This window comes from Corvus brachyrhynchos, unplaced genomic scaffold (genome assembly GCF_000691975.1).
Source record: "Corvus brachyrhynchos isolate BGI_N302 unplaced genomic scaffold, ASM69197v1 scaffold32, whole genome shotgun sequence".
NCBI lineage: Eukaryota > Metazoa > Chordata > Aves > Passeriformes > Corvidae > Corvus > Corvus brachyrhynchos.
In genome coordinates this window covers 16013873-16032413 of record NW_008237919.1, presented here as the reverse complement: position 1 = coordinate 16032413, position 18541 = coordinate 16013873, and the positions used below count along the sequence as shown (strand labels likewise).

The window sequence follows — 18541 nt, the reverse complement described above, 5'->3', positions numbered from 1 at the left end:
ATAAAACACAGGATTGCTATAACTAGGAAATAGAACTCCCCTCTTCATCAGCTTACTTTGATACTGCTGTGTGTAAGATTAGACTCACAGTTTCCCCTGATTTTTCACACAGAAATAAAAAATATTTTTGAAAATAAAAGTTAGAAAATAATTGTAAAATCTCAAAGCTAAGCAAAAGACAACCATAGCATTTAAAATTATAAGCCAAATTTTTTTCTTCAACTGATTGGATTATAAATTGATATCCTCCTATGTAACACCATGGTTATGCTTTAAGAAAAACACATTGCATTTCCAGAATAATGAACAGACATTTTCATCTGAGAGGTATAGTTTTAAAAACGTATCTGTCTGTATGAATATGTATATAAATGTATGTGTAAACACTATTTATGATGATTCCAGAGTCCATCCTCATGTAACTTTGAAATTGCACTAGAATTTATGACAACCTTCATATCCTTGTCTCACAGCTGTCTTTCATTTTGTCCTGGCTTATGTTCCCTATGGGAGGAGAAAAGGGAGTTCTTTTGACACATCTGCTTATGAAAATGCTGATTAAGGTTAACCAGCAGCTAAAAAACCTTACATGCAAAGAACAACTTAAAAACAAATCAACCAACCCCCCAGACCCTTCTTTGCTGGGCTGAGAGACTGTAAAACTCCCCAAAAGGACAAGAATAAAATCTAGTGTTAGTTAGTAACAGGTTTTTAGAACTGAGCAGTGACAAGACAAATACAGAGCTCATTAAAAAAAGGATTTTTTTTTTTGATTATGGACATGAAAGACAAACACAGGGAATCATTTTGCACTAAAACATTTGAGCAAATTAGGCTCTCCCGTTCTATGACAAGGCCATGAAGAAATGTCCTTTCTGGCATTTGCTCTAATGTCAGAATACAGCAATTTTTGTTATCCAATGGCAAGTGCCAGAGTAAGGAAAAAAAAAGTTGATTCTGTGGGATATCAGAAAATACCATCACAGCACTGCATTCAAGCTATTGTAACACATGCTTAATATTTCTCACTTATCAACTACATTGAGCAACCTCTTTTCCAAGCTTCCCTCCATTTGTTAGCCCAGAAGTTCACACCTGTTGAATTCCTTGCCACCTCATGGGATTGTTCTATGTATATTTTACCAGCAGTGCTGCATGGCAGCCAAGTTTACATCACCACGGGCAATTCCTCTGCAAAGCAGGCAGATTTTGAAGCATAAATACAAGCAACCCAAAATATCAATTCAAAAGAAAGGCCCTCAAATCAAATTACATTAATACAATATGAAATTATCAAAACCAGTTTATCTGGACCCATAGACACATATCCATTTGAAATTCAGTGTGTGTGTGCAGGAGTATCTTCCTTCCTCCTCTCAAAGTCCTCTTTTTTTTTTCTATTTACCGATTCTGAAACAGTATGGATCCTCTTTTAAGGGTTGTTTTTTGGCTTTGGTTGGTTGGTTGGTTTGGTTTTTTTATACACATGAAGTCACAAATTTCCTTTCTTAAACTGAGATTCTCATAGAATTCTTTCAGTTGGGATGTTATCAAAAAAATCCCTTCTGTTGACCTTCAAGCCCAACACTCAGGAGTAAATAACTGATCTCAAATCATCAAGCCACTATCTACAGCACAGGTTGTTCAGCTTTCCCCTCATCAGCCAACAGGGAAAGGCAAACACCTTCAGAGGGCAACTTGCTCCCCCTCACATGAGCAATCACCTGACAGCACCATCTCCTCCCAGTGACTGTGGGAAGGAGCCCAGTCAGTCAGCAAATGCTTGACAGCCCCCTCTTTGACAGCTGGGGTTAGGCAAGATAAAACCTCTCCCAAGTGAAGACCGAGCCTGATTTCAAGACTATCACATCCAACCTGCCTAAATGTGTGCCTGGACGTGATCAAATTACTGTGGCTGACAGGGCTGCTGTTTGTCAGCTGAGCTGTGACAGCTGCCTGGGGTATGAATTGCTTGTGTATTTAGGAAAAAACCACAACAGTGGCTCAAACCATCCTCATGAACAAGTGAACCAGGTGTACAGGACCAGCGCCCACAGTTCAGCAGATGAGCCATTCATTAAGCCACAGTAATTTGTTCAGTCAAGGCCATACATCCTCAGCTTACAAGGTCTTGGAGGAAAAGGCAAAGACAGTTGTTTATTTAATCTCTCCATCAGCTGAAAAGCAGTTCTGCAGTATCTGAACTGTGCAACAGGGCCTTGCCTTTAAAGCTCTTTTGCAAGGTCACTTTACAGGCATTGCCTCTTACAGACTGAAGTGTTTGGTGAGTCTTTTTCAGTTGAAATCAAAAATTATTTCATTTTTGCTCCATAACTCACTTTCTTCACTAAGCACATGTGACATTTTACACTTCATATTAGAAGGGAATAAATATGAGTCCACATTTCCCACATCCTCTCTGTTGCAAAACTTGACCTCACACCTTCCTTATTTCTCACTCAACTCACGACCCCCTCCCAAGGTAGATGAGAGCACCCCTGCTCACCTTTACAATATTACAATGCTTAAGAGACTTCCAAAGAGACACAAAACCTGGATAAAGCTGCAAGGAATGATACTGAGAAAACAACTTTCTCTCCAGGAAAGGCATAATGGGAGAGTGGGAAAACTACTGTCATCACTTGAGCTGCACTGCAAGATAATGCATTTCATTTGAAAGGGGAAAAAAAGTCAACATACACTTTAAATTTGTTGCAGAGTCCTGGCTTCATGTCTCCCAGGAGATGCATCATTGTGTCCAGTAATTCCTGACTGGAACTGACCAGGAATTCACGGCCACACGCCAGCGCAGCCACGTCTGTGGGAGAGCATAAAACATCACCAAAAATCATGTTTCAAACAAAAGTTTTTGCTAATTATCAGGACCACTAAAAAGATATGTCAGCTGTAAAGGATGAACTGTGGCACTTATGTAAACTTCAGACTACATTCACCTACATAGCAAATACTGAACAGCAAACACTGGTCGAGCTCCTTCATACTTCTGCTTTGGTAACCACAGAATTTATTCAGAATGCCCAGTGTCCCAATAGCAACACAGTAAATTATGAAACAAAAGGCTGCATTCATCCACAGGTAAAGTGTGACTGAAACAAGGCTGATCATTATAGGTTCCACTTTAAAGAAACAGGATTCCAGAGTTTTACAACCACTCAATTCAATACACCTGGCACACTACACAACCAAAATTCTTGTCGACATCTACTCAAATTCTCTTTTCCTACCTGTCTGCAAGTGTGGCATTATTCAAGCACAAACCAAAAGACCAAATTATTTCCAAAGGCTACTACTCCAGAGCAGACTTTCCTTTATTATTTTCCCTTACACCTGCCCCATAGTAACAGCGGCATAATGCATCACATACTGATTTTATTACACTCTTTGATGACACACCAACAGCTAAAAACCCCATTTTCAGAAAAGTTGTTCATTCAAGATTCACTTATTTGTATAAATATCCATTGTTTCATCTCTCTTGCGTTATGTCTTTAGTGTAATTTTGACAGTTACAGTTTCACAGAAATGCAGATGATGTATCAACCCTATGCCTCACAGCCTCCCAAGCCAAGGGCAATCATTCTACAGCAGATATGTGACTTTTTACTTATTTTCTGGCCCTAAAAAAAAATACTTAGTATGGAAGTCAGGTTTATTACCTTCTACTTCTCTTATACAGTGAAAGTGTGGTGTATTTGACAGTAACCATATTTTTAAGCAGTTTTAAAATCCTTAGTCCATGCCTTAAGCTGGGGCTGATCTACTTGCAGCATGTGCAATTCGTAATCTTGCACATGTTGGCATCACTGGTGATTCACGAAGTCAATTGATGTGTACAGACTAATGTGAGCACACAGGACTGGTACAATGGTCCTTGTTTCATTCCAGACTGAAGGATGCAATAGGGAATTTCAGAACTCAATGGCTCTTACCTGTCTAATCCTTAATGTCACGGGCAGCACAGAAGTGCCTGTAGCAGAAGTGTTAGTAACAAAATTTGCCAGAACTTTAGAAAACCAGAAAGTCACCCAAGATATCAACATTGACTACTTAACTTTGAAAAGCTGTATTTACTGCAGCTTCTATGAGGCAATATACATTCCCAGTACGTGTGGAATGCTATTCTGAGACACAACATTAACTTACTTGTTACAATCCCTGCCAAAGCTAATACAAACTGATTTTCCTCAGAATCCAAATCCTGCTGTTTCATGTCTTCACTTAATGACTTCACAAAGCTCTCCATGGTCTGGGCAGTGATTGTGAAAAACTTTACTGCTTTACTCTGCAAGAGGAGAAGAAAGATTACACACACTACAGCAACTATAATTATTAGATGCTACAGTAAAATTAGACAATCTTCCAAACTATTAAAGCATTCAGTTACTTCAAATAAATAACAGAAAATACCAGGTATTCACTGAGTGATGTTTGATCCCCCATTACCTCAGAAGAAAACAGGAAACTACTCAATGCTACATTTATTCATAAAACTGAACCATTGCATATCTACCTCCTAAGCACACAATAATATCTATCAACCAGCAGAATTAAAGCTTATTTTCAAAAGTGAGAATATTGTCTCCTTGTTTTGCAGTAGCTGCACCAGGTGTTTCACATTTATCTGGCCTACTACAGTAGCTTTTGTCAAAATCAGCTGGAGACTGGAGACTTAACATGAAATTCCTAAGAAAACAATGAAGTATCCAGAAAAAAAAGCAGAATTCAAATGGATCCTAATAGGACTCATTATTGCTCAATACAGGATGGAGAGTAACAGGCTATGCAGAAGTTCCTTAGAAAAGGAAATGGAGGTCTCTCCTGGGTCACAGGTTGAATTTAAGTCAGCCATGTCACATGAGAAAGAATAATCATCACAGGAGAACACACGAACAGGAGCACAGGCTGTAATTATGGGACAGTCTTGTCCCCTCAGCTGCAATCCTGCTCCGTTTGGAGGTATCTCAGCTGAGGGAGCTCCAGCTGGTACAAAGCTCAGGGCAGGTCAGAGAGCCTGGCCAGAGGTGCAGAGTCCACAAAGAGGGATGGAGAGACCTGTTTCTGCTCATTGGTAATTCTGACTAGTAAAACATTGCTGGAACTCTCTTTCACACAGAGGATGAAGCTTTCATAACCAAAACAGTGTGGCAGAGAGCCCATAATGCTGGGTTTCCCAGTGTCTTTGATAATTTTTCCTTAATAACTTTAATAGGTTGTTCCATGAAGCAGCTGAGACTTGTAGTTATTCCCAGTAGTGACCCAATGGGAGAGTTCAAGAAATGCCTGAACTTTTATTCATTTTGTAAAGTGACTGAAAATGTTAATATTTTTGCAAAATTACTGCTTTCACAGTATGTGCAAAGCTAGTGGTAACATTTATTTATTCCTCCACTGCTGCACATTCGCACATTAAAGATGTATAGTTCCTGCAGGGTGAATTCAGCAAGAGGGGACAAAAACAGGCTCAGTCAACACAGTATCTCCACAAATGACACTGTGGCCCCAAAATCAGAGAAATGAAGGGATCATGGAGAAAGAGGAGGAAAACAAGTGCAATTCTGCATGTGCTGGATGTAGTTTTTATATGGGCACCACTCCTCAAGGACGGCAATTTTAACAAGCAGCAACTATAGCTCAAGAAGCAAGAGGGTGTGAGTGAAAATGAAGAGCCCTACAAGTTATTATGAAAATACATATTCTCGTGGGAACATAAGGGTACTAAGCACCCTGAGTAGTCAGTATGTTGCACAGAAAACAAGAAACCTATCTGCCAGCCTCTTGAGGTTTCACTGGTGTCCTCTCTGCTGATCCTTCTTTCCAGACAGCCACTACTTAACTAGTGCTGATGTCTGAAGAGCTGCAGCAGAGACCTAGCAGGTTTATAAATAGCAAACATTACGCACTCTGCACAGTCCCTTATTAATTGACGGCATTTTCGTGGGACTGAAGAATGTCTCACCCACATATGTTGAGATAACGACAGTTCTGAAAGCAGCCATTAAGGTGCTTGAGCTCAGATGGTGCAATGAACCCTCTGCTGTCTGTGGAACTCCTCTGTGAAAACTCCAGGTAACATGAAAAATTGCTGCCACAAAATATAAAGTCGTTTGTCACCATATCAGACAACTGAAGTAGCAAAACACCTTGTAGGATCCAAAATTACTCAAGCTGAAGCAAGCCTTGATGCTGCTCTGAAATCAAACCTTCAGGTTGTATTTCCATGTGAGAAGCCCGTCATATCTGGCTGAAGCTTTTTGAAAGACATCCAAAACAATCTCACGGGAATTAATTTACTTCTTTTTTTGGTACATGCAGGTAGGAAATCTTGAAAACTCTATCATGATGCTCCTCTGGGTGTTTCTTCAAATTCTCTCTAGGAACATGTGGGCAAAACCAGCAGGCATCTCTCCCCCACTGCCTTGAGAACTACTTGTGTCACATTTCAAATCTGCTGCTTAAGTTCTGATCTTCCCAATCCGTACGGACACAAAACATATATTGGTCACTAACATCATTTCAGTCCACCTGCATTACAGGACTGTAAGAAAGACCCACTTCTGTGTTGCTTCAAAGACTGAAAAAAGCTTGGGCATTGTTCCCTGAGGCATGACACGATTATGAATTGATGCCACCTTCCCCACGTGAGTAAATATCAGCAACAGTTTCAAAGCACCCTCGATGCTCTCACACATTTGCGTAGCTCACAGCACCTTCTCAGGGGAGGAGGGAAGAAGCTACAAGCTGTACAACTTGTCCCAAAATAACCCAAACCAAATATGTTGTATGACAAATCTCCATCATCTTTTAATGACCTGACTCACTGCCAGTTGCAATCTGTGGTTGACACAATGCCACACAATCCATTTATGTTTTTCCTAGGAGTCTTGTTGCAAGCCCAGGCACATTTCTTACAGTGTTATGTGCACCATCACAAGAAAATGATGCCCCCAAATGTTGCTATGATCTTCACCAGAAGTACAGCAGTTCAACAGGCTTTAATGATTGCTGGAAATGACTGTAGGAGAAGTATTTTGCATTTCAAACAAACCTAACCCCCAAAGTACTGCATCTTTACAGTTGGGTTTTTTACTTTTATACAAATCTTCAGGCAGCAATTTTAACTAATTTAACTGAATTTTAATACTTAAGACTGCTTTTAACAACCAGCCTTGTTCTTTAAATTTCAACTGCTTTATACAGTGTTTTACAGATTTTTTTTTCCTAGTGACTGCTGCTGCTTGGATTTGGAATCATCAGAAGTTATCATTAAAAAGGCATCATTGTACAGCTTTCTGATATCCAATATAAAGTTGTAATTGTATTTTGGAGCACCCAACTAGAACAACTCTTACAAACATATTGGTTTACCACTTACTATAATGAACTAATCATATTCACTCAGCTGTTCATCATGCTGCTGAAAAATCAAGCCAAAAGAAACTGTGGCGTCAGTTCACTCAGATTAAATACAGCAATTTCTTCTCATGTTGGCTGTGTCAAGAATGAAAATCATATTTTTATCAGGCCTGGTCCCCTAATCCCTCCTAATTCCATCAGCTGCACTTGGCAGTGAAACTGGGATAGCTGCAGTATTACTATTGTCATTACTGTTGTTGTTTTGGTTTTGTGGTTTGTTTTTGTTGGTTTTTTTTTTTCAAATAGTCTACTTGCCCATGTTTAACACTGATGATTTAATAAAATCCGTGAGCAGTAAGGGTCTCTAAAATTCCAAGAGTCATTCACGTATTAAAGCAGCAGAAGGATTTATAGAAGTTGAGAACCAATGGATCTGTCTTTTCTCAATGGAAATAGGTCCTCCAAGCTCCCTACAGCCATGGAAACTCCTGCATGTGCCCAGGAACTATTGTCTCCTTCTGTTAGCTTGTGAAGATACTTATATTGTGCTAACTGTAGCCTTGTTTCCCGTTTAGCTGTGTGTGGTGGAAAACAGATAACCCTCATTTGATAACAAAATCATGAATTACTGCATTTATTCGTAACACTTCACAGCTCCAACCCTTCTTAAATGAGAATGGATGGTGCCCAAAGAACATGTAAACCAGAAAACATTCTTGCTGCCCAGACAGTTTCTAAAATACATCCTTAAAGTGTGTTCCACAGCAAGGTCCTTATTTTAAAGATCCTTGTTTTAAAGGCCTAAGAGCATTACCAGGGGTCAGTATTCACCTGCCATACTTACTGCTCCTAGAATGGATTTCACAGCCTCCTCGTTGCTGGACACCCCCCAGAGCAAGGTGCACACTGCTGCTCCCATCTCTGTGCAATACTCTGCCTGCTGCAGGAGCTGCTGCTTGGCCTCGTTCAGCTGCTGCCGCAGGTCCAGTTTCTCCTGGAACAGCGTAAGGAAATTTTGGTTGCACTTCATGTCTGCCACAAGGGACAGAACAAGAAACACAATCATGGCCACCTCTGAAATGGAGGGTAACCCACAGCAGCTGCAGACATGTTCCTTCTCTCCTGAGCTGTCTCTAAGCAGTGCAGCCTGACAGGAACCAGAAACTGTCCACAAGGTCAAACCAAGTGACCCACCGAGACGGAGTGGCACCTAGAGAAGCGTGATAGGAGACATCTCCCCCTGAGCAAACAGATCCCTGTCTCTTCAAGAGAGAGATTTCAGCATCAGGGGCCAGCTTTTCCTGACACCTGACAAAAGTACAGGAAACATCTTACAGGACGGGAGGGTTGTTTTGTTTTTCAAAACAGGCTTCTGCTCTAGCCAACATGGAACAGTTGCTGGATATCTAGGATAAATACTGGTGTCTTCAAACTCTTTACTGTTGGCATAGTCCTGAGCAGCAGTGTCAAAGCAAGACAGAGTTCCCAAAAAACACACCTAAGGTTTGAAGTTTGGAGGACCTTCCATTGCAAGGAAGTCGAGGCACCATTGTGCATCCATGAGGTTGGATGGGGTTCTGAACAACCTGGTCTAGTGGAAGTTGTCCCTGCCCACAGCAGTGGGGTTGGAATGAGGTAAGACAACCCCAAAATCCTTTCCAGTCCAAACTATTCTGTGACACAATGATTCTGTGATCACTTAAGTGAACTGCTAAGTGGTTCTTGCCACAAAGCATAAAGAGAGAACACATCAACCCTAACCAAACTAAAGCACAATACCCATTTGGCAGTACTTTCTTCCAATCACATGGGAAGCTGGCTGGAAGAGTATCACGGAATTGGGCAGGTTTCTAGGTCTCACTGTCTTCCCACCAGCTGCCACCGGAGTAGCGAAGCTGTTGCACTTCTTGGTTTAGAGCCAGCACAGACAGCGAGATCAAGGCAGGGATTCAGCAGTCTGTGTCTCAGGGTGGGTGGGGGCTCCCAAGCACCTTCCAGGTAGGGTGGTACTAGACAGTGCTGCAGGGAAAAGACCAAGGCCAGTCCAGAAAAATCATGCCAATTCATGTATTAAAAGAGAGAGAATCACAGATTGCACAATGTCAAAAAATAGAGGGATCTGGGTTTTTTTGCCCTTTTTACTGACATAGTATTTTCAAATTCACTGCAGAACACACCTTCCTCAGCTCAGCCTTCCCAGTGTGTTTGGCTTGTGTATGGGGAAATGAGAAGGAATCTTTTCTATGTCAGTTTTGAAAGCAACTAGACAGAACAAGACTTTCAACCATGTATTGTCATCAAGACTTTAAGTATCTTGTCGTTTTTGGGGTTCAGCTCAATGCTTCATGTCGAGGGTTTGGAAAGAATAGAAAGAGAAACTCATCTGAACATTTACACAATATGGTAGCAACCAGTACAGAGCTGCCTGTGCTCTGTCACCAACTGCCTGCTGAGCCTCCTGATCACACCTACCAGCCTGATTTGCACTGCTGCTGATGGAACATGCAGGTAGGGATTTGTAAAGTTCAAATCTCATTTCTCAAGTAGACTTCTGTGTGCACTTACTCTCTGCAGTGAGTCTCTCTCACCTATATATGCAAAAGACTGACGCTGCTGATTCCATAGGCAGAGTCTCCCAGGAAAAGTCTCTTACTTCTTAATACTTTGATCCTTTTTAAGCAAATTAGCCAAATTCCATCTTTTACATGACTCACTGCCAGGCCTATCAGCTTTTCTACCACCATGTGCATCCACAAAATGTCCTCAGGCATCTTCCTGCCTAATCCCTATATTCTCCCTGTCTTTTCCACACTGTCCTAGTCTTAGGGAAATGTATCTTCAATACATTTTATTTGCATTTGGATGCTAATACTGAGTAAGACATAAAACCCAGTAATACCAAATCTAGATCCCCCAACAAGCGTGCAAAGCCAGCAGAAGAAATGCCAGAATTTTTAACAGATCAAAAGCAACACCAGAACAAAGATATGAAGCAAGGAAAACAAAATGGTACATTCAAGAGCCAGGAAAATAAACGGAGCCTGCAAAAGCAAATAACCTGGCTGGAAACAACACTCCTAAGAGTTCACATCACCAAGCAATCCCTGTGCTATGCAACACCACCATCTTCAGGAAAAGGTCAAGGCATGAGAACACACCAGTGCCCAAGTATGGAACTGCAAAAAGACAGACAAAGGAGACATTAGCCAAGAATAACACGTGCACTTGAAGTTTTGCTCAGGTTCAGAACGCACAGCAATTCCCTAATCAGTGATACAGCTCTGCGCAGAGAGTTTGGAATGCAAAATGTTGACTTATGATGGCCTCAGAAAAGGACACTGCTCAACCAGAAATGCATTTATTTTATGTTTGTTTCAGTGAATCATTTTCTTCTCCTTTAGAAGATAAACATATAGAAGATAATTCAGAAACTGTACACAAGGATGCCTAGAGCAGAACAGCAACCAAATGAAGAACACCAGGAAAGTCACTACCAGGAACAAAAATCACTTGTATACACACACCATCTTGTTGTACCCTGAAGAGCTAAAGGACTTCACACCATCATGAGCACAATCCACTTATATACACCTTCCTGGTATTTAAGAGAACACATTCAGAGAACTGCCACACACTGCACAACAGCAAAGACATGAAGAGAAGAGCTTTGAGCAGAAACAGCAAAATAACTGCTCCCAGTAAACTACCCATGCTTTAAGTAAAACTCATCCCCAAGGAATCATAAATGCAAACCACCTGCACTTTACTTCATAGTATTAACAAGAATAATGGGAGGGACTCTCTTCATTAGTATCTAAAGCAGCAACATTCAGTCTTACAGGGATTTTATCCTGGGTGCTTACACAACTGAAGACCTCAGTGCACAGCAAAATGAACCCTGCACCTACTGCTGAACTGCAACAGCTATCCCAGAAGATATTTATCTTGAAATAAGGAACATCCAGATTGACAACTATTCCATCATACCAAACTTCATCCCAGAGTGACTTTTCTATGCAGATGTGCACTAAAAGTGCATTTCTGAACTCTTCATTATTCCTCTTCAAAAACAAAGTAAGTTTTGTAGGTTCATCTGTCTTTGTGCAATCCCAAGGCTGGCAAATGCCAGCTGTACAATCCCAACAATGTGAGCTTCTGCTGACTACTGAAGATTGCTCCAAGGAAATGAACTTTTGCAGCAGATAATCACCACTGATTCTCACAGAGACTCATTTGAACCCAAATGGTCTCACAGTCTGAGAAGTCACAGTCTTGCTATTCCTTCATTGTCAAGAATCTCCCCTCTCATAATCACTAAATACAATATTGACAGAGCAAAAGAAGCCCTGAAATTGCTCTTTGATTCTCAGCTGTACATGGCAATTGGATCAATAGGTGCTTTGAGAAAGACTATTAACACTAGACAAAGGTACACAGCTCACAGCAAACCAAGCAATGCTGGTTTCATTCTGCACATTGCACTGTTTAAATTATCTTCTATTGCCCTCTTTGCAAATACGTTATAGCAATGTTAAAGTCAAAAAAACTGATTCTGTGAAGGACCTCTTGATTCCAGCTATACCACAATGCTCAAAAATACCCCAGTGTTTTACTACAACATGTTAATATAAACAAAATGCTTGATTTTTTTGTTCATATATACCAAGACAAGCCCTGCCAAGAACCCATAACACAACTCCATACAACTCTACTCTCCCAGAGTATGGAAGCTGAGAGAGATCCCTGCAGCTATGCAGGATCCTGTACTGCAGTGGGAGACAGTTGGTACCTCTGTTTGTACACATTGACTTCTTTCTGGTACTGCATCTTACCATATTTTGCCTAGTTACAATATTGATCCTTTCGCTCTAGAAATACCAAGGGGGTGGGGGGGAAAGCAGTTATGACCTTACAGGTCTTTTCCTCACCACCTGACTATATGGATAGAAATCCCAGATTGTTTTTGAGAGAGGATTCATTTTGTGACATGAACATGAAAATTTTATCAGTACTGCTTTTGTTAGTAAAACTCAAACACACAGATATCAATATCCTGGCAGCAAATCTACCTTCTTCTCTCTCATGCAATCTGCCTGGGCTGTTTCCAGACGGGCTCTGAAGTGTTCACAATCCATTCTCAGCTGCTCTATTTCCTCCTCCTTTTTCTCCAGGTCTGTGACAGGATAAATCAGACAAAAGAAAGAAGGACCACATTATGACCATCGGGCCTGCGTTAAAGCAAAGAGAATCCACCAAGTGCGGATTTACTGAGGCGCCTCAGCCGTTTGCTTGTGCGAGATCACCTCCCCGTGGCTAAATGGGAATCTCACAATTTGCTGTGTGGCAATAGCTCTGAGAAAGCAAACCAATACGTTTCTAATTTAAGAGAATCACATCTAGCTGTTAAATACAGAGGGTTGAGAAGACACTTAAAAATTTACGCAGTTTTCTGCTTTGTTTTCACGTTGGTTTTCATGAAAACTCCATGAGTGAAATTTCACCCAAGTCAGTGAGTATATTGAAAATGTAAGAAAAATACCAACATTAGTCAAAAGTGAGTGTTTCAATCTACAATTTACAACCTATATGGATAGCAAGAATGAAAAGCAACTATTCCAAATACTTTAAAATGGTATTTATAAAGTAGTATAAGCAACCTGGACTAGTGAAAGCTGTCCCTGCCCATGCCAATGGGGTTATAACTGGATGATCTTTAAGATTCCTTCCAACCCAAACCAGTCTGTGATTCTATGATTATAAACTATTTACACATTATGTCAGTTACAAGCAAATTTTATGATTCCCTTATAAAATTAATTTCTGATGTTATTGCACTTCTGATGTTATCAGAAATTTCCGTTATCAGAAATTCATTCTAATTTAGACACTTCATTTTAGTGAACAGAAATCAAGTTAAAAGTATTCAATTTCACCAGCATGATGCCTGTTTAAAAAAATTCCCTTTGAAGGATATTTTTAACAATAGTTGCGTGTTGTATTTTTCTTTAAAAACCACAGTCCTGGATGCTTAGTATTTATACTGAAAAACGGAAACACATTTAAGTAGTTCCAAAAAGTAAAATCTAAATAGCATCTATTCTAACCCTGGTTGGTTCAAAAAAATCCCAAATTACACCCCACTTTAAACACCAAACCCTTGGACATGACAGTTTGGTCTATGGCTTAACACACTTTAAATACTTCCCTTAACATGTGACAGTATTTTTTAATGTAGTTACAAAAAAATCATATCAAACTCTATCATAAAAAGACAACATCATTAAATTTATCCAAGTATGTTCTTACCAACCAAAGGACTTGGCTTCTGGCATTCTATTTAGTAATTCTACACTATTTGAAAAGAAATACCTTCCTGTTTTGGTCCTAATTGACAAGTTTATCATTTTAAATACACATTGCTTTGAGTAGCCTGTATAAAAGGAGAAAGGCTGTTTGTGGCTGATTTATCTGAAGAGGTAGAACATATTTCCACTCAGCCCTTGTGTGATTCTAAGCCAGCAACACGTTTTAGCAGAAAGCAGAGGTAAGCCAAGGGTTCACTGCTGAGAAACATCTCTGTGCCAGGACATGCTCTCTGAGCAACTCACTTCTTTTCAACCTGCAATCCAAAGGAAAAGAATGAAGGGAGGAATGGATTCATTGAGTTTTTGAGGATAACTCTGGACAGTGGCAAGAAACCTCCCTTCCGTCAAGTAAAGAAAAATCAGTCCCATGCACTTCTGACTGTGGGTGTCAGTCTGAAGCAGCTGACAGCAAGATGTCTTGAGCAGGACTAGAACATGATCTGCTTATCTACAGCAGGCCAAGAACCTATTCATACTTGCCAGGTAAGTTCATCCAGTGAAAATATCTGTCCCTGCAAGGAAACAAGCTCTCCAGAGAGAGAAGAATCACTTCCAGCCTTTGAGAGGCTGGATCCAACCTGAATCCAGCCAGAAGACACACAAAGATGCCACATCCTTCACCACCAGACTGCAAAAGTCCTGGAACCAAACCTGAGCCAGAAGGGGAATAATACTCACAAGTGAGTGTTAACACAAGGCAACCTGTACTTTATTTAAAGGGCTTCAGATGAAACAAGGATGTGTTGATGTCCTGTAAGGTATCACAATGTTTTATGAAGAGGGGAAAAAAAAGGACAATAGTGGAAGCTGCTGAAAAGAGACCTACTTCTAGCTATTCCTCATTTGTGGAAACTCCCCTGCTATGCCCAGTCAACCTCCCAGCTATGCCTTTGCTCTGAAGAGAAAGGAGCAGCTTTCACTACCAACCTGGATGAGCAAAGAAAAATATGAAATGGTATCTTCATACAAAGAGGAAATATGTAACTTCACCAATGCAGTGGTAATCAGACTCTGGGAAGAAGTGGCATTTGCTCCCAAGATAAAGACTCAAAAGCAGAACAAGGCACTCGGCACAAGAAAGAAGAGGAGGCCCCTATTTTCAGATGGGAGGTAGACTCGTTCTCATCCACAGAAAGTTACAGGTCATAACAGGAGATTTTCTGCACCAGAGGTCTAAGCTCAAAGCTCTGAGAGATGAAGAACTGAGTACAATAATGCAAACAAGTGATGAAATTCCAATTCTACTGATGCAAATGCTAGATCAATGTTAAATGCTACTTTTAACACTTCCCCAGTGAAGTGTTATGTTTATGTTCCACTAAACATACCCATAACAATGCAGAAAAACTGCTGGAGCTGTATTTCTAAGACTCCTGGAGCCAAGCACTCTTCCTGAGAAGGGTAATAAGAACAAAACAGAACTCTCTTTTCAAAATGAACAATTACCCTGGCAAAAATCTAAATAAAGACCCTGACAGCAGCCTGAAAAGTAAGTGTTGGCTGCACTGAGAATTGCAAGCTCAGATCTCAGACATCACCCCTGGGAAGCCTTAGGAAATGGCCATCCTATTGACCTACACACACCAGTGAAATGTGCAAAGATCTCAAGGTTTCTCAAAGCTATTCAAGACTCCATCAGTCTCACAACCAAATGGGCCAGAGGTGCTGAAGTCTCTGACTACAATCTGTACTTCTTGAGGAGCAGGAGACTCTACTCCTCAAGCACACCTCACACACTTCACAGTACGCAGAAAACTGCAATAGCTGATGCAGTCTGGAGATGTACAAATCACACATTAGGCTTCTGTAAGAACAACAGGAAAAAACATCTCTAGGAGTTGCCAGGACTCCTGTAAGCTTCGCATGCCACACCAAGAGGCTGTATGTAGCAAACAGCACCATTCTGAGAGTGAGGGATGCTTGTGTCCCTGTGATGTGATCTGTATGCTCCAAAGCCTCCTTTCACTCTGCCTTATTTCTTGCTGCAGAGGCAGGAGAAGACTGGAGCAGCAAAAATCACCACCTGACTGTCCAGCTGTAGGGGCACACGATAGCCAGAGCCTAAATAAATATTCAAATGACCTCATCACCTGCAAGAGAAATCTCCACTGTGGAGACAGACTCAAGAGAGGTCAAAGGCTGACTCGGCTCCACGTCCTGCCCTAGAGGACCCAGAGAATGCTGGGCAGCCAGCAGAACATTTCAAGGAGTCTTCAAATCCCCACGTTGGTGCCACGAGCCTGCTCTGGATGGCCCTGACAGTGTCTCCTTGATGCCTGGCACAAGGAATATAAGAAGGATCAGTGAGAGGAATCTCGAGACTGGACATGGATGTAAGTAGGTAAAAACTAATTGAGGATCTTGATTTGAATTGAGGATCTTAATGCAACATGAAACAAACCCTGATGCCTTGCAAGAGCATAAAGAGAACGCGTCCAGATCCCATCCCCTGCTTGTGACGTGGAAGAATCTTCCCAAAGAGCGGATCACTGAGGCAGCTGGAAGCTCTGCCCCAATATATTATTACATCGTCAGAGACAGGCCTTGAGGCCCTATCTGGGTCCTTCTTAGCTGGCTGTTGCAAATTCATTTCCCATTTATTACTTGATATTCTACAAGAGACACACTCAGTCTGTGTCAGTGCTTGTTCCATGTCTTTCCAGGCAAACCCAAATCCAGGTAAATTGTACAGCTGCAGGTAAGCTACAGGCTAGGGATGGAGCTGACTCCTATTTGGACCTGGTGGTATGTTGGGAGTGGGATAATTTTTGAAAAAAATAATGCACAGAGAAACCCAACATTGAAAAACTGGACTTCGGGAACAGCAGTAAAAAGACTTTTATTACAGAATCTTTTTTTTTTTTTTATTAGTATAGCATACAAACTAAAAACCAAAACAGGCCAAATACAAGATTAATTCACTCTTCCTTCAAATTTTTATCCACTACTATTTACCATTATTTTGTTGGGGTTTATTTTCTGTGCAAAGTGACTTTTTGAAAAACAAAATGCTTTTGCCTTTTCTCAAAGGGAAAACTTTTTTTTTGCCTCATACAGCTTCCCCTACTGCCTGAATGATGTATGTTTTTATCCACAGAAAAATATTTTTACAGATTAACTTGACATGTCTGATTATTCCTAAGGCAGCCTGTAATCTTCTTCACTACAAACACATTAATTTACTGAAGCAGCCACTGAACAACACAGTTGAATCTGGAATAGCTCCACAAACTCTACAACTATTTCTGGGGAACAACAGTTTGTTCTAAGCAGTTCTGGCAGAAACTGTAAGAGCTTGTAAGATGGTGCAACTCACTTGATTCAATAGCATCCAGCTTCTGGAATGTCCCCAGGATATCTCCATTTACTATTTTGGGTAAGAAATCCCGCAGTTGCATAACTTCAGTTGTCAGCCTTTCCAAATCCCTCCTTCTAACTTTTACAAATTCCTCTTTGGTCTCAGCCTTCTGAAATAAAACAACAAAGCAAAACAAAAACAAACAAACCAACAACCAACCAAAGACACTGTTACAGCCCTGTAGCGCTTTTCTGCTGAATTTCTTTTCTTGGATAAAAATATTCCTCTCTATGACATCATTTCAGAAATTTGTAACTTTTTAACAGAGAACTATCCAGCAATCAAACCCAAAAGTCTCTGAGGTTGACCCTTTGACTGTAATTTTTTTGCCACTCTGGCCTAAAGTAAATAATACTACCTCTCTACATGTGTTTCTTCACCCAAAATGTGTGCAATGCATCTGAGAATGCTGCAAAAATTAACACTCACATTTTACAATGTGAGCAGCGTACACCAAGCTGTCGTTTCATGACTGTCGTAAAGGGTACAATTACTCAGCTTTTTAATTAATTCAAAAATTTGCAAGATCCTCAGTCCTAAATTGCAACAACTCTTTTGGAGGAAACTGTTGCTTTTTTCAAACCACTTTATCTTTTGTGAAGAGCAAAAATTACTTGCAGCCATCTGCAACCCAATCTCACGTAAATGATTTAATCCTGAGGTAAGACAGAAATGTTTACTAGCTTCCTCTCCTGCCACACTATAGCTATAAAATAATTTTCATTCCATATTCCAGTAGAACGTGTGTTAATTTTAAAATTACAGAGCAAGTTTTGCTAAAAAAACCCCATAAATTCAATTTCTGATGTACAGAAACGTGCACTCTGCTGGATCTTAAAAAGGCTGATACACACACACACCCACAAAAAGAAGGTTTTAACATGTTTTGACTAAAATATCAATCATTTAATATGCTTTCAGAAAGCAAACTTACAACATATCTTAGTACTGCTTTGCACTGCATCAAGAACAGTGACAAAATGAGCTCTTTTATGTACCACATCTTATTCCAGAGGCAGGAGGGTAACAAACCAAAATCTCATCTCCTACAGGTATAAAATGTGCCATCCCCACTGTCCTCTCAAGACCAGACACACAAGACAAACGGAGGTCATGCTCTCCAACCATTCCCTACAATTCTTTCTGCTTCCCTACTTCCTCAGATTGAACATTTCCTTTCAGTTTTGCTTCCTACTCTATTTCTTTCCCAGATGTCTTTCAAATCCAGAGAGTTTTGGGACATGTCAGTCCTACCTCTGCAGGTTCAGAACTGCAATGAAGGTATGGAAGAAAGATTTTGCTTTAATTTGAACTATAAGCTCTAAGTTGCATTTAGGAAGTGCTTATGGCAAGGTTCCTGAGGCCAAGTAGCACCACGTGGCATGACTCTGGACAAATTCAACTCATCTAGGTCTCAAAAAAGCATGGAATAAACACATCGGAA

General features: G+C 40.5%; 1 protein-coding gene across 1 annotated transcript in view; it reads right to left on the bottom strand.

Annotated features, from left to right (window-relative positions):
* HSF2BP (heat shock transcription factor 2 binding protein) overlaps positions 1-17465 on the bottom strand; it is a 29316-nt gene extending 11851 nt beyond the window's left edge. The window contains 6 exon segments of the mRNA XM_008632842.2: positions 2701-2818; positions 4165-4303; positions 8219-8368; positions 12444-12547; positions 17056-17213; positions 17215-17465. Coding sequence (XP_008631064.1) covers positions 2701-2818; positions 4165-4303; positions 8219-8368; positions 12444-12547; positions 17056-17213; positions 17215-17465 — 920 coding nt within the window.
* Between the last annotated feature and the right edge of the window lie 1076 nt (positions 17466-18541).